Source organism: Grammomys surdaster, unplaced genomic scaffold (assembly GCF_004785775.1).
Source record: "Grammomys surdaster isolate TR1022 unplaced genomic scaffold, NIH_TR_1.0 271, whole genome shotgun sequence".
Lineage (NCBI taxonomy): Eukaryota > Metazoa > Chordata > Mammalia > Rodentia > Muridae > Grammomys > Grammomys surdaster.
This window is the reverse complement of record NW_021604712.1, coordinates 12,569,572-12,582,542: the sequence shown is the minus strand read 5'-3', so window position 1 is coordinate 12,582,542 and position 12,971 is coordinate 12,569,572. Positions and strand designations below refer to the sequence as shown.

The 12,971-nt window shown below is 43.8% G+C and overlaps 1 protein-coding gene across 1 annotated transcript; it reads left to right on the top strand.

Moving 5' to 3' along the window:
- Positions 1-336: 336 nt before the first annotated feature.
- Magel2 (MAGE family member L2) lies at positions 337-4,110 on the top strand. Its single transcript, XM_028776649.1, has one exon. It carries the CDS (start codon positions 337-339, stop codon positions 4,108-4,110), a length of 3,774 nt encoding a protein of 1,257 aa, XP_028632482.1.
- The last annotated feature ends 8,861 nt before the right edge of the window (positions 4,111-12,971 follow it).

Sequence of the window (12,971 nt, the reverse complement as noted above, 5' to 3'; positions counted from 1 at the left end):
TGAGCTGTGAGCTGAGCGCTGTGAGCTGCCTGGCGAGTAAGCCAGGCAGTAGCACTTAGCTGAAAGCTGCGGTGACAGCCTGGCAGCGCTCGCTGAGAGTTGCGGTGCCAGCCAGGTAATGCTCGCTGAGAGCTGCTGAGAGAGCCCAGCAGCACTCGCTGAGAGCTGAGGAGACAACCTGAGAGCAGCGGAACAAGCCAGTCAGCAGTCGCTTCCTATTCAGCTTTCAAGCTGGAGGGGGATCCTGGACCTCCTGGACCGCCACGTCGACATGCTCCCCACTGGAAGAAAAAGAAGGGCAACCGGAGACGGGCCGCCGCCAATCAAGGAAGGGACATGTCGCAGCTAAGTACGAATCTGGGTGATTCCAGCCCTCCGGAGTCCCCAGTGCCTGCAGTCCATAGCCGCCCTACGGTTCTGATGCGGGCCCCGCCTGCTTCCTCCCGGGCTCCTCCTGTCCCTTGGGATCCACCTCCAGTGGACTTGCAGGCTCCCCTGGCTGCATGGCAGGCTCCTCAACCTTCCTGGGAGGCTCCGGAGGGCCAGCTGCCTGCCTCAGTGGCTCAGCTGGCCCAGCCTCCTGGTCTAGGGGCCCCAATGGTCCAGGCTCCGCCGCTTGGGGGGGCGATGGCCAAGCCTCCAACACCTGGAGGCTTGATGGTCCATCAGCCCCCTCCGGGAGCCCCGATGGCCCAGTCTCCAACTCCGGGAGTCCTGATGCTACATCCTTCTGCCCCGGGGGCCCCTTTGGCTCATCCTCCTCCCCCAGGAACTCCGATGGCGCACCCTCTTCCTCCTCCTCCTCCCCCTCCTCCTCCTGGGACCCCAATGACCCACCCACCTCCACCGGGAAACCCGATGGTCCATCCTCTCCCTCCTGGAACCCCGATGGTCCATGGGGGACCACATGGAACTCCAATGCCGCATGTTCCCATTACTGGGACACCGATAGCCCAGCCGCCAACTCCAGGAGTCCTGATGGCCCAGCAGCTGACACCGGGAGTCCTGATGGTCCAGCCGACTGCTCCAGGAGCTCCGATGGTCCAGCCTCCTCCACAGGCAGCCTTGATGACCCAGCCTGCACCTTCGATGACTCCGATGGCCAAGCCTACAGGTGCTGGTGTCGTGGTGATCCATCCTTCAGGTGCCAGAGGTCCAATCATTCAGACTTCAGTATCAGGAGCACCAGTGGCGCAGACAGTGCTGCCCCCTGGGCAGCCTCTGGCTACTTGGGCCCAACAGGCTCAGCCTTTGATCCTACAAATTCAGTCTCAAGTCATAAGGGCAACTCCACAGGTTCCCGCTTTACCACAAGCTTCCCAGGTACAGCTGGCCACACCCCCAGGCTGGCAAGCCACCACATCCAACTGGCAGGTGGCTCCCCAGGGGTGGCCTGCGACTCCTTTGACCTGGCAGGCTACACAGGTGACCTTGCAGACCCCCACAATAGCCTGGCAGGCCGCTTCAGCTTTGCGCCAAGCGGCCTCAGCCCTTCGTTCTAGTAACCAAACCTCTCGACTTGGACAAACTCCAGTGCTTCGCCAGATACCTCCTATCATCCGTCAGCTCCCACCTTTGATGCGGCAAGCCCCACCACTGATCCGCCAGGTCCCTATCAGATCAGCTACACATGCCATAGCAAGCCAGCCTCAGCTGTGGCAAGTCCTGCCACCCCCACCTCCACTGCGTCAGGCTCCACAGGCTCGCCTACTGCTCCCGAGGGTATCAGGAGCAGGCCAGGTGTCTACAGTACCACCAGTTGCTCAGATACATTTGGTGCCACAGTCAGGCCCACAGGTGCCCCAGACAGTACTGCCAGCCCAACTTTCTATCCCAATTCCTCTACCCCAGGCTGCTGCTCAGTCTGCTTCCCGGGCTGTGCATTGCCCATCCATCATCTGGCAGGCCCCCAAAGGCCAGCCCCCAGTGCCACAGGAGCTCCCAGTACTACAGGAGCTCCCAGTACCACAGGAGCTCCCGGTACCACAGGAGCTCCCAGTTCCACAGGAGCTCCCAGTTCCACAGGAAGTCCCGGTGCCACAGGAGGTCCCGGTTCCACAGGAGGTCCCGGTTCCACAGGAGCTCCCAGTGCCACAGGAGCTCCCAGTTCCACAGGAGCTCCCAGTTCCACAGGAGCTCCCAGTTCCACAGGAGCTCCCAGTTCCACAGGAGCTTCCGGTGCCACAGGAGCTCCCAGCGCCATTGGAGTTCCAGGAGGTACAGCAGGCCCAGGCAATGGGCTGGCGGGCACCCAAGGTACCTACTCACTTCTGGCAGCCCGTGCCTGCCCAGGAGGCCCAGGAGCAGGCCACTCAGATGGCCCATGTGGAGCAGCAGCAGCCCTTTCAGGGAGCTCCAGCCTCCCCCAAGGCACTGCAAACACAGCTGCCTACCCACCAGGCCCAAGCCACAGGCCTGCAGGCAGAACTGCCTTCAGTGCAGCTGCAGCCTTCTTGGCAAGGCCCACGGCCCATGTTGCAGGCCCAGCCTAGAGCCTCTGCCCCACGGGCAAATTTTCCCAGGGGCTCTCGATCACGTATGGCTCAATCAGGAGAACCTGGCCCCTCTTCTCTAGAACCTCGGGGTCCTCCTAGGGAGCGTAGGGCACCAGCAAAGGACAAAAAGGGTCCTCCAAAAGACCGCACGATCATTGGTGCCACCTTTTGTGCTCCAAGGGGAGCATCAGCTTCCAGGGCATACGTGCCAACTGCCTGGAAAAACCTGCCTGCCACATCAGAGACCGTTCCTGCCACCTCAAGGGTCTTTCCATCTACCTCTCATTTCCAGCCTGCCTCTTCTAATGCCTTTAGAGGCCCATCTGCCACCTCAGAGAGCCCAAAGTCACTGCCATTTGCTCTGCAGGACCCTTATGCCTGTGTAGAGGCCCTGCCTGCAGTTCCCTGGGTTCCATATCCTGATGGAAACGACTCATCAGCATGTAAGTCAGTGCCCACCATCTTGATGGTGGCAGCTGCTCCCCAGGCAAGTGCCACTGCTGCAGAGGCCTCCAAGTCTTCAGAGCCACCAAGACGCTCCGGCAAAGCCACCAGGAAGAAGAAGCATCTGGAACCCAAAGAAGACAACTGTGGCCACAGGATGTCCTCACGTGACTGGCGGGGGCCCCGATCCTGGGAGAATCCCAGTCAAAATGACTGGGAGATTCAAAGGGCTATGCAGCTCTTGGGGGACCGGGAATCCCTCTACACTCCACAGGGCGTGAATGATTGGGGGTCCCCCAATACCTCTAGGATGCCAAGGAGCTTGGAGGGCCCTAGTACTTCACGGGAGCAGGGATTCTGTGGTGCCTCGGGTGGGTCTCAGACATGGATGGCCTCTGAGGTCCCAAGTGTCTCTCGGGGATCCAGTGCTGCTCAGGAGGACCCTGATAGGGAGAGTCAGCCATTGTCTCCCTTAGACGAGAGGGCAAATGCTTTGGTGCAGTTTCTCTTGGTCAAAGACCAAGCCAAGGTGCCTGTCCAGCTCTCGGAGATGGTAAACGTTGTCATCCGAGAATATAAAGACGACAGCTTAGACATCATCAACCGTGCCAACACTAAGCTGGAGTGCACCTTTGGTTGTCAACTGAAGGAAGTTGACACCAAAACTCACACTTACATCATCGTCAACAAGATGGCGTACCCTCAGTGTAATATGGTGACACCCTGTTTAGAGAGGCCAAAGTTCAGCCTCCTGATGGTGGTCTTGAGCCTCATCTTTATGAAAGGCTACTGTATCAGGGAGAATCTGCTCTTTAGTTTTCTGTTCCAGTTGGGGCTGGACGTCCAGGAGACAAGTGGTCTCTTCAGAATTACAAAGAAGCTCATCACCAGTGTGTTTGTGAGACACAGGTACCTAGAGTACAGGCAAATCCCATTCACTGAGCCTGCAGAATACGAGCTTCTCTGGGGACCCCGGGCATTCCTCGAGACCAACAGGGTGCACATGTTGAGGTTTTTGACTGCAATCTATGAGAACCAGCCCCAGATCTGGTCATGCCAGTACCTTGACTCATTGGCAGAGTTAGAATACACGGACGATAACGACGACGACGAGTCCTATGACAGCGATGATGATTCCCACAACCCCACCAGCAATCCCCATCCTCACTAATAGGTGTTATTAAGACGATTTTATACCTGTGGGTCCAAAGCCAAAGGCAACAGACAGTGGGGGGTGGGGGGACATTGTGCTTTTCTGGTGTTTTTTGGTATTGTTCTGTGCGTGTAAGTTTTACAGCCTGTTTTTATATTTGCCAAAGCTTTTGTACAGTTTCATGAAATGTTGATTCAAAGTGGCTGCTGTATTGTTTTGTATTTTGGTGTCCATATTTTTTTTTAAATGAGATCTGTGATTCCCTGTTTGGTTTTCGAATTGTTATGTTATAGTATCAGAGTTGTGCTGCCTTTGTGAAATGAAGTGACAGTCTATTTGTCTTGTTTTGTTTATGTAAAATCAGAATGTTCTTGGATGTAAATATGACTCATCACTAAAATACTGTCTGGAGAAAAGTAAAGATCTATATCTATATAAATACACTTTCAGCATAACATAAAGTGTTTGTCTTTATTCTAATTTTGAACAAGGGTGGTGGGAGTCACACTTTAACATGCTCTATGCTCAAACACCCACACCAGGATTACTATCAGTGATAGTAAAACCCGTGGATGCTGACAGCTTCCCAGAAGAGTACTCCATTCATCCTAAAAGTGATGCAGCGATGGTGGGTGGAGAAGCCAGAGATCTCCTTAAAGTGAAAGTAAAACTTCACAAGTAAGACGTGGCAAACTAATAAGGGGTTGTGTGCCCCCTCGGATTTAATTTTTACAGCAACTGTTCAAGTTAGACATTATATCTAGCTTGTAGCTGAGGCTATAAGACACAAACAGTTTAATTAAAGTACATATATGGTGGTTTGCTGGTAAAATTATATTTCCAAGCAGGAAATCTCCACAATGGTATTTGGAGAAGGAGGACACTTTACCACAGAACCATAAAAATGCAAGTTTAGTCGCCATACAAAAAACACCAAAGAGATCCTTTTGTGTCCCATGGAAGATGTGGAACCCATCAACACTCTATACTGATACCAGACTGGAAACCTGTACCCCCCTAAAATATCAGGAGCCTACCAGGAAAAAGAAATCCAAAGTTTAAGGCATTAAGGATTCTGCAGATTACAGGTGGCCATTGCAAGGAGGAGAAGTGGGCAACTGCAGGATGCTTCCTTGAGAAACTTCTGAAAGAAACTGTGTAAATATCTACAACCAGCCTTTTATTACAGGAACCCAGGGAAAGGACCTTGGAAAACGGCTGACCAGCCTGGCTGTTCTAGTCAATAAATTCATGGGCATATGAGTATAGTATACATGAAAAGCTCACAGCTTTTTGCCAGGGACAGGGGGCTTCTGTTTGCCACCACCTGGTCTGTCTGAATCAAGAAATCTAACCCCATGTCTTCCCGTTCTTCCTGAAAAGCGGAGGGCAGGCCAGACCAGCAGCAATGATAGAACTTTTCTGCCACCTACTGGTCAACTAGCTGTTACACAGCTGTTTTTGAGACCATTGTCTCTCCTATAAGGATTCACACCCATATAATCAGGTGGTTTCACTTTTTGCTTCATGTCCTTACCCATAATTTTACTTCTGTCTATATGCAACAATTTTTTCTTCGTATGGGGTCATTAAGTTAAAACAACTACCCATGTCCAACCCAAGCTTTCCTCAAAGATTACTGCCCTCAAAACATTTACACTGCTACTTAGAACAAAGTAGTAAGGTGTATCCTACCATTAGAGCATAAACTTTGTTTGGCAATTGGCCGCTACTATACCATTCACCTATGTAGATATGTGTGAAGGATCCACTGTATATCCAAACTCTAGTAAAGTTTGGAAGGTAAGATGATACGGAAAGCTGGCAACTCAATCTTTAATGCTTGACAAAATAAAATTACACAATGTCTCGGCTAAGAACAGGTGTGCTGTGACTATAAACTGGGACATGGATCTGAGGAAATTTACAATTTTTATGGTCATTTCAATAGTTTTCTAAAAATCTGTTTTGTTTATGTATGGGTACTAGAGAAATTTTTCCACACATTAAAATTTGGAAGCTAGCATCATGTTCCTTGGAAGCTATAGCTCATGCCCAGCAAGTTCCTACATAACCTATAGTTAAAAACAACAACAACAAACACCTTTCCTTATCACATAGTTGACATCAGTTAACTGCTGGAAACCCTCGTTAGACTGTATCATGTATATGAGAAGTAACAAAAGATTTTTTCATTATGCATGCATAACTAAATTACTCAAATAGTCTACAGAAGAGTTGAACCTCTAGCACCATGAAAGCAGAAAGCAGAAAACAAATAGCCAAGACATGTGAAACACAATGCAAAAAATTGGGAAAGATCAAAATCTAACTTTTCAAAAGTACTAAAATGTAGATAAATGTTGTAGAAAGATTTTAGTCATACAATCGAGGACAATAAAACACCTCTGAATAAATAAATGAGATATATGGGGCACAAAATATACAAACAACAATAACTGCTGATCTCTTGTAGCTGCCTATAATTCAAAGGTAGGACTATTAGATAAGTATTAGTTTCTATTGATTAAACTGATATAGAACCAAATAGTCGCATAGAACAGCAGATATGAATAAGGTAATAATAAAGATTACTCTGAAATCAATTCAACCGGTTGAATCACTCACTAATAGCTTTAAACCAACAAATAATTTACAAAAACAATCATCAAATGGGATAGAAACAATTTGTAGTACAGGTGAATAGTTCCTCACAAGGAGAGCGGATGATGGGTATAGAGGACACCTAATATTTTCACCCTCAAACAAGAAGCAACAGGCAAGAATATCTAGAACGTTGTTGCTAAAAGATGTTAGACTTCCTCAGAAATCAAATTGCATTTTCCCCCAAGACATCCAGTTTAGAGAAATAAAAAGCTGAGATTACAGACTAAATAGTTTATACTCAAATATTTAAAACCAGATGCTAGAGTACCATGACTATCCAATGACTGCAGTAGCGACCATTTTTCTGAAGCTATGACTGCTAGTAAAGAAGAATCACCAAAATAATTTATTCTTCTGCTTTAATGTATTAGTCAAATAAATTCTAATCCAAATAAAGCTTTCTTACGTTGAGAAAGAATTGGAAACTATGTGAAGGGTGTCGAGTTATACAGAAGTTAATGTTGGAATGTTTATCTAAAATAAGTATTTGTATTTTGCAGTAAATTTATCTAAATCTGTCACGGCCATACATCAGCCAGCTGTTTTAGCAAATACAGGTCAGAATTCAACACTGTGATCTAAGAAACTTTTGCTTCCTAGATACAAAAGTGGAGTCCTCATGTTTCCCAGCAATACTTACTCCATTGCACACTCAGCTCATGGCATTTATTTGCTTTCTGAGTTTGGAGGAGCACCCACAAAGCCTTGCTACCTTCTCACTGACTGTCATAGTACACAAAGAGACACAGGATCATCTCTATACACTGCACGTCTTTCCTAAAATCCTGGAAACATTCTTCCTCTTAGATACAGCTTTCAGGTTACAGCAGTGCCGCCATGTTGTCTTGTCGTGGCTTTTTCTTCCTCCCCACACTCATCACTGTGACAGTCGGTTCTTTCTGTTCTCTACCTTCATAGTTCTGCCCCTTCATCACACCTCTATGTAACAGCCATGATAATCTCTCAACCTCTATAAAACTGTATAATGCTTCATCAGCCTTGAAACAGGAGGTGGCTCTTAGTGTTCCTGATCCACCTCAGCAAACTTTGCACATTTGGGAGGTCAAAAACAGCTTTGCAGAAGAACTTATAAATGAGACTAGGAAACCCTCTTCTAGGAAGTACAAAGAGTCACTCAGTATCCGAATTAAAACTTATTTTTATTTAAAACTTTTTCATATAATAAGTTTTGAACCAACTTCTCCCAGATCTTTGCTATCCTCCACATATTGAATTCATGACCTCTCTCTCCCTCCCTCAATCTCTTACCCTCCGCCTCTTCTTTTTCTTTCTCAGAAAAACAAAACACAAAATCAAAATAAACAAGCTAAACAGAGTATATAAGATATTTTTCCAAGAAGCATCTTAAAGGAAGATAACCCCCTACCCAATTTACACCAAAATACCTATTGTCCATTATCCCTAGACCATAAGTATAAAGTGATATATTTTTTTTTGATACAACGTCTTCTCTGGAAAATCACTTTTGGAAAGGAAGCAATTATGGATCCAACTTGAAAACCATATTCTACCTTTTCCTGAATGTAAGCAATGTCGGTTTTTCCTTGTATCTCATGCACCATGCAGGACTTCCTTGAATTTTATGAGATTTTAAAAATAGTATTTCCCCTTCTGTTTGAAGTATCTTCCATTATCTGTCCCCTCATGTTTTGTTTATTGGCACTCAGGAATGCACCCTGGCTATCTCAAGGAAATACTGTTTTCTGTACAAATACAGGTGGAGAAATCATTTGTGAGATACAATGTATTTGTTATTAATTACTGTAAATCATTTTTATTACAGATGTTAGTGATACCCAACCCTTAGGCATTTTCTCTACCCACAAGATTTACTGGAACTTTAAGAAAAAGATATTTTAAGTACACTCAGGAAGAAGGGATGGTATATTTAAGAGACCAATACCAGTTTTTATAAATGCAAGACTGATGCGTGATTAAAAATTTATTTCTCGAGGCCAGAAAGATGGTTCAGTGAGTAAACTTACTTGCCCCAGGCCTGTTAACCTGAATTTGTTTCCAAGAACAACATGGTGGAAGGAAAGTACTAACTCTTGAAAGATGTTCTTTAACACACACACATGAAGAGAGAGAGAGAGAGAGAGAGAGAGAGAGAGAGAGAGAGAGAGAGAGGTTGAGAGGAAAAAATGGGTGGAAGCAGAGAGGTCTTAACCAGCTTATGTGCTGCTTACAGAAGACCAGTATTTAGTTCCCAGTACCCACAACATGTGGCACTCAACTGCCTAGGAAATCATTGGTCTTCTGATTTCTATGAGCAACTTCGTGCACTTGCACAAATATACATACACATACATAAAAAATAAAAATTAAACAAAATTTATAGTGACTATACAATTTATCTTATGAGCGATCTAAATAAAAATAAGTGTTTCCCTTGTTGAAACACCCACTTTCACAAGATCAAAAATCAAACGGCCCTCCGTAGCAAATATCCACATGCAATAGCTACTTACAGGGCATTCCCCAGGCAGCACAGATAAGCCTGCTTGCTTTTCTGAGCTCTAATCCCCCCAATCATATCTTCTTCCTTTAGTTTATTTCATCTCTTTTTATTCAAACAATGGACAGTGCTTAAGCACATTTCCCCTATCTCTCTGGGCTTTATTTGTTTCTTGGAGCCCCATGCCCTTCTGTCATGCAGCTGCTTGTTGGCTACCAATGCTAAGCATGCCAGATTTCTTTAATCCTAATATCAAGAACAACTAAAGAAAGCACTTTCTTTCTCTTCTTCCTCCTCCTCTTCCTCCTCTCCCTTCTTCTCCTCCTCTTCCTCCTCATCTTCCTCCTCCTTCTCTTTCTTTTTCTTCTCCTGCCTCTCTTAAAACTTCTCTGCCCAATTGCTTTTTCTCTCAAAAATCCCTTAAAGCATCCCTGAGATTCTTCTAAGCCCATATTTAAATTCTGTCTCTAATGAAATTAAGAACTCACACACATACGCACACACACACACACAAAAAGCCTAATTTCCACAGCAGCAATGCTTTAAGATGGTCTTACTACACCAAAGACCCTATATATCGATCTGTGGTTAGAAATGTGTACAGCTGTGATTCTGAAATTAAATATTTTGTGCACAGACGTGAAGAAGTAAAGGCATAAGAGACTAGTGCATACAAAATTTTGAGTAAGTGCCCTTTTTACATAATTATGCAGTTTATATGAAGTGTTAATTTACAGTGCTTAATGAAATTCTCGTGACGTTTCTTCTGTTTTTCGTTAATTTATTTATTCCCTTTCTAGCCCCAATTCAGCCTCCCACTCCTCCCAGTCCCCTCTTCACATAAATCTTCTCTCCATTCCCCCCCTTCCCCTCTCAGAGGGGGAGCTCCTCCTGTGGGGTATCACCACCTTGGCACATCAAGTCACTGCAGGAATAGGCACAGCCTCTCCCACCTAGGCCAGACAAGTTGGCCTAGTTAGGGAAATGAGATTCACAGGCAGGCAACAAGTAGAACAAATTGGATCTGTTGCCTGCCTGGGATTCTATTTCTCCTACTTTTAATTAGTTCCATTCATAAAGAAAGCCAGACATTGGGTAATCCTACTATGTGAAACCCTCATCTGGTCCATACCTGCGTGTCTCTATAAAATAATTATTTTGTTGCTGTATATATGAGACACAGGTCAGAAAATACATTGTGATGTTTAAGAATGTTCTCTATATTTATGGAAAGTTTACCATTTTGTTTTTCTCAGTACTGTAGCTACTTCTAACTTTTGCCTCAAAAGTAAAAATTGAATTTTAGCATACCAGGATTTGTATAGAGAAGTTAATTGCTTCTTAGCACCTTATATGTTAAATGTATCTATGTTCCTTTTGTACTTTATAAGATTTCTAGGATAGCAAGCATGGGTCATAACTTTTGACAAGACTTATCTTATGGAAGAGTCAGAGAAAGGAATGAAAGAGTTACCCAATAAAAGAACAAAAGTGTCAACTAACCCAGACCCCTCAAAGCTCCCAGAGACTAAGCTAAAAACCAAGGAGCACTGGGCACATGTGTATCAGGGGACTATCTTGTATGGCCTCAGTGGGAAAGAATAAGATTAATCCTGTGGAAACTTGGTGCCCCAGGGAAGTGGGATGCTGGTGAGGGTTAGGTAGGGTTCAATGATAGGGGAAAGCAACTTCTCAGAGGCAGAGGGTGGGGTTACGGGTAGGCAACTTTTGGAATGTAAAAAAAAATGATTTAATAAAAAAGAAAAAATCAGATTCTCATATACAAGTGAGATAGTTGACAGTGGATTCACACTACACAATAATTCAAAAGAAATCATAAGACTAAAACAAAATGTGTGCATATCACATACTCAGTGAAGAACTTGCATCCAGAACATACAAAAAAATCTTAAAATACATACTAACCAACTAACAAATGAACGGAAAGTTCCATAGAAGTATTCTACACACATGTGCAGTGTGGGAGTAATCCCATGTCAGTCTTCTTCCTTTTGCCTATGCATACAGTTTTCATAAACAATTATGTGTAGTTCCTGTCTCATGAAATAAGATCTATATGCATATTGTTGGCACTCAAATGTAAGATTACATATTCTGTACATATGATTATTGCTATAATTGAGAATCAGTTTCACTTTGTAGTAAACAAGCAGAAATGATTCTTATATTACAAAGTCTTCAGCCGCAAACATCAGACTCTTCAGTCAGCTATGAATTAGATCCTATTTCTCCCTCTGGTGGCAACAAGGAGAAATAGCCTTTAAATTTCATGAAATTAGAGAGGAAAATGTCATATCGCCATACATTAAATGGCAGCTTTTGGTACTATTTTTTTTTACTTGATCAACATTATGGTTTATTGATACTCATGTAACTTGTGTCAATAATCCAGTTAACAACACTTTATATAAATTCATTATATAATATTAATATCAAAACAAAAGCAATCCTCTGTCCTGAGTTAGCGTTTTGGTACTTCATAATAAAAATTGTTTTTGAAACACTGAACATAAAAACTAAATATGAATGGCAGAGAAAATAAAACCCAATTAGAAAAATCACCTCCCCTAAACAAATGTAAAACCATCTGATTATATTTTTATAATCAGACAAATAAGACAGTATCTAAGGAAATGGAAATAAGTTAATTCCTAAATGATATAAAGTTACATTCCATTATATACATTTGGAAGGTGAAACTGAGTCCCTACTAATTTGTGAGTTCTTTGTGATATCAATATCTCTGCTTCTCGTTCTCTCTCTCTTTTTCTCTCTCTCTTTCTTTCTTTCTCCCTTTCTCTCTTTCTTTCTTCTTTCTTTCTTTTACTTTTACATCCTGACTAAAATTTCCCTTCCCTCCTTTTCTCCCTACTTCCCATATTCCCTCTCCTCTAGCACACCCCCTCACCACCGACCATGCATCATACACTCCTTCTCTGGTTTTCTTCATAAGGAGGAAAACCTCCCATGGATATCAATCAGCCATGGTATATTCATACCCCTATGAACACTTGATTGTTTTTTAACAAAGAAGTCAAAATTATACAATACAAAGCATCTTCAACAAATGCTGGTCTAATTGAATTGGAATGTATAGAAGAATGCAAATAGATCCACGTGTATTACTCTGGACAAATCTCAAGTCCAAGTGGATGTAACACCTCAACATAAAACCAAATATACTAAACCTGATGAAGGAGAAAGTGGGGAATAGCCTTGAATGCACTGGCATAGAAAACAGCTTACTGAACAGAATACCAACCACACAGGGACTAAGACTGGCAATTAATAAATAGTATTTCATGAAACTGAAAAATTTCTGTAAGGCAAAGGACACTCAAAAGGACAAAATCATAGTCTACAGAAATAGGAAAAGATTTTCACTAACTCCACATCTGAAAAAGGGGTAATTTCCAAAATATGTAAAGAACTCAAGAAAGTAGACATCAACAAATCAAATAATCTAACTAAAAATGGGGTACAGATCTAAACAGAAAATTATTGACAGAGGAATCTCGAATGGTACTTTAATGGTTTATAAATGCATGCCTCACCAAAACCACACCAGAAAGTCTTAAATTCTGCACAATGATCTTCTGGGTGCTGTGAGTGTCTTAAACCAAATACATGAGCTGTGTCTTCATAGGATAATAATTGGACTGAGAATTGAGAATTCTTAGTCTAAAATGCTTTTGAACAGAATTACTTCCTA

Coding starts and splice junctions, on each gene's coding strand:
- Magel2 (XM_028776649.1), top strand. CDS start 337: ATGTCGCAGCTAAGTACGAATCTGGGTGATTCCAGCCCTCCGGAGTCC.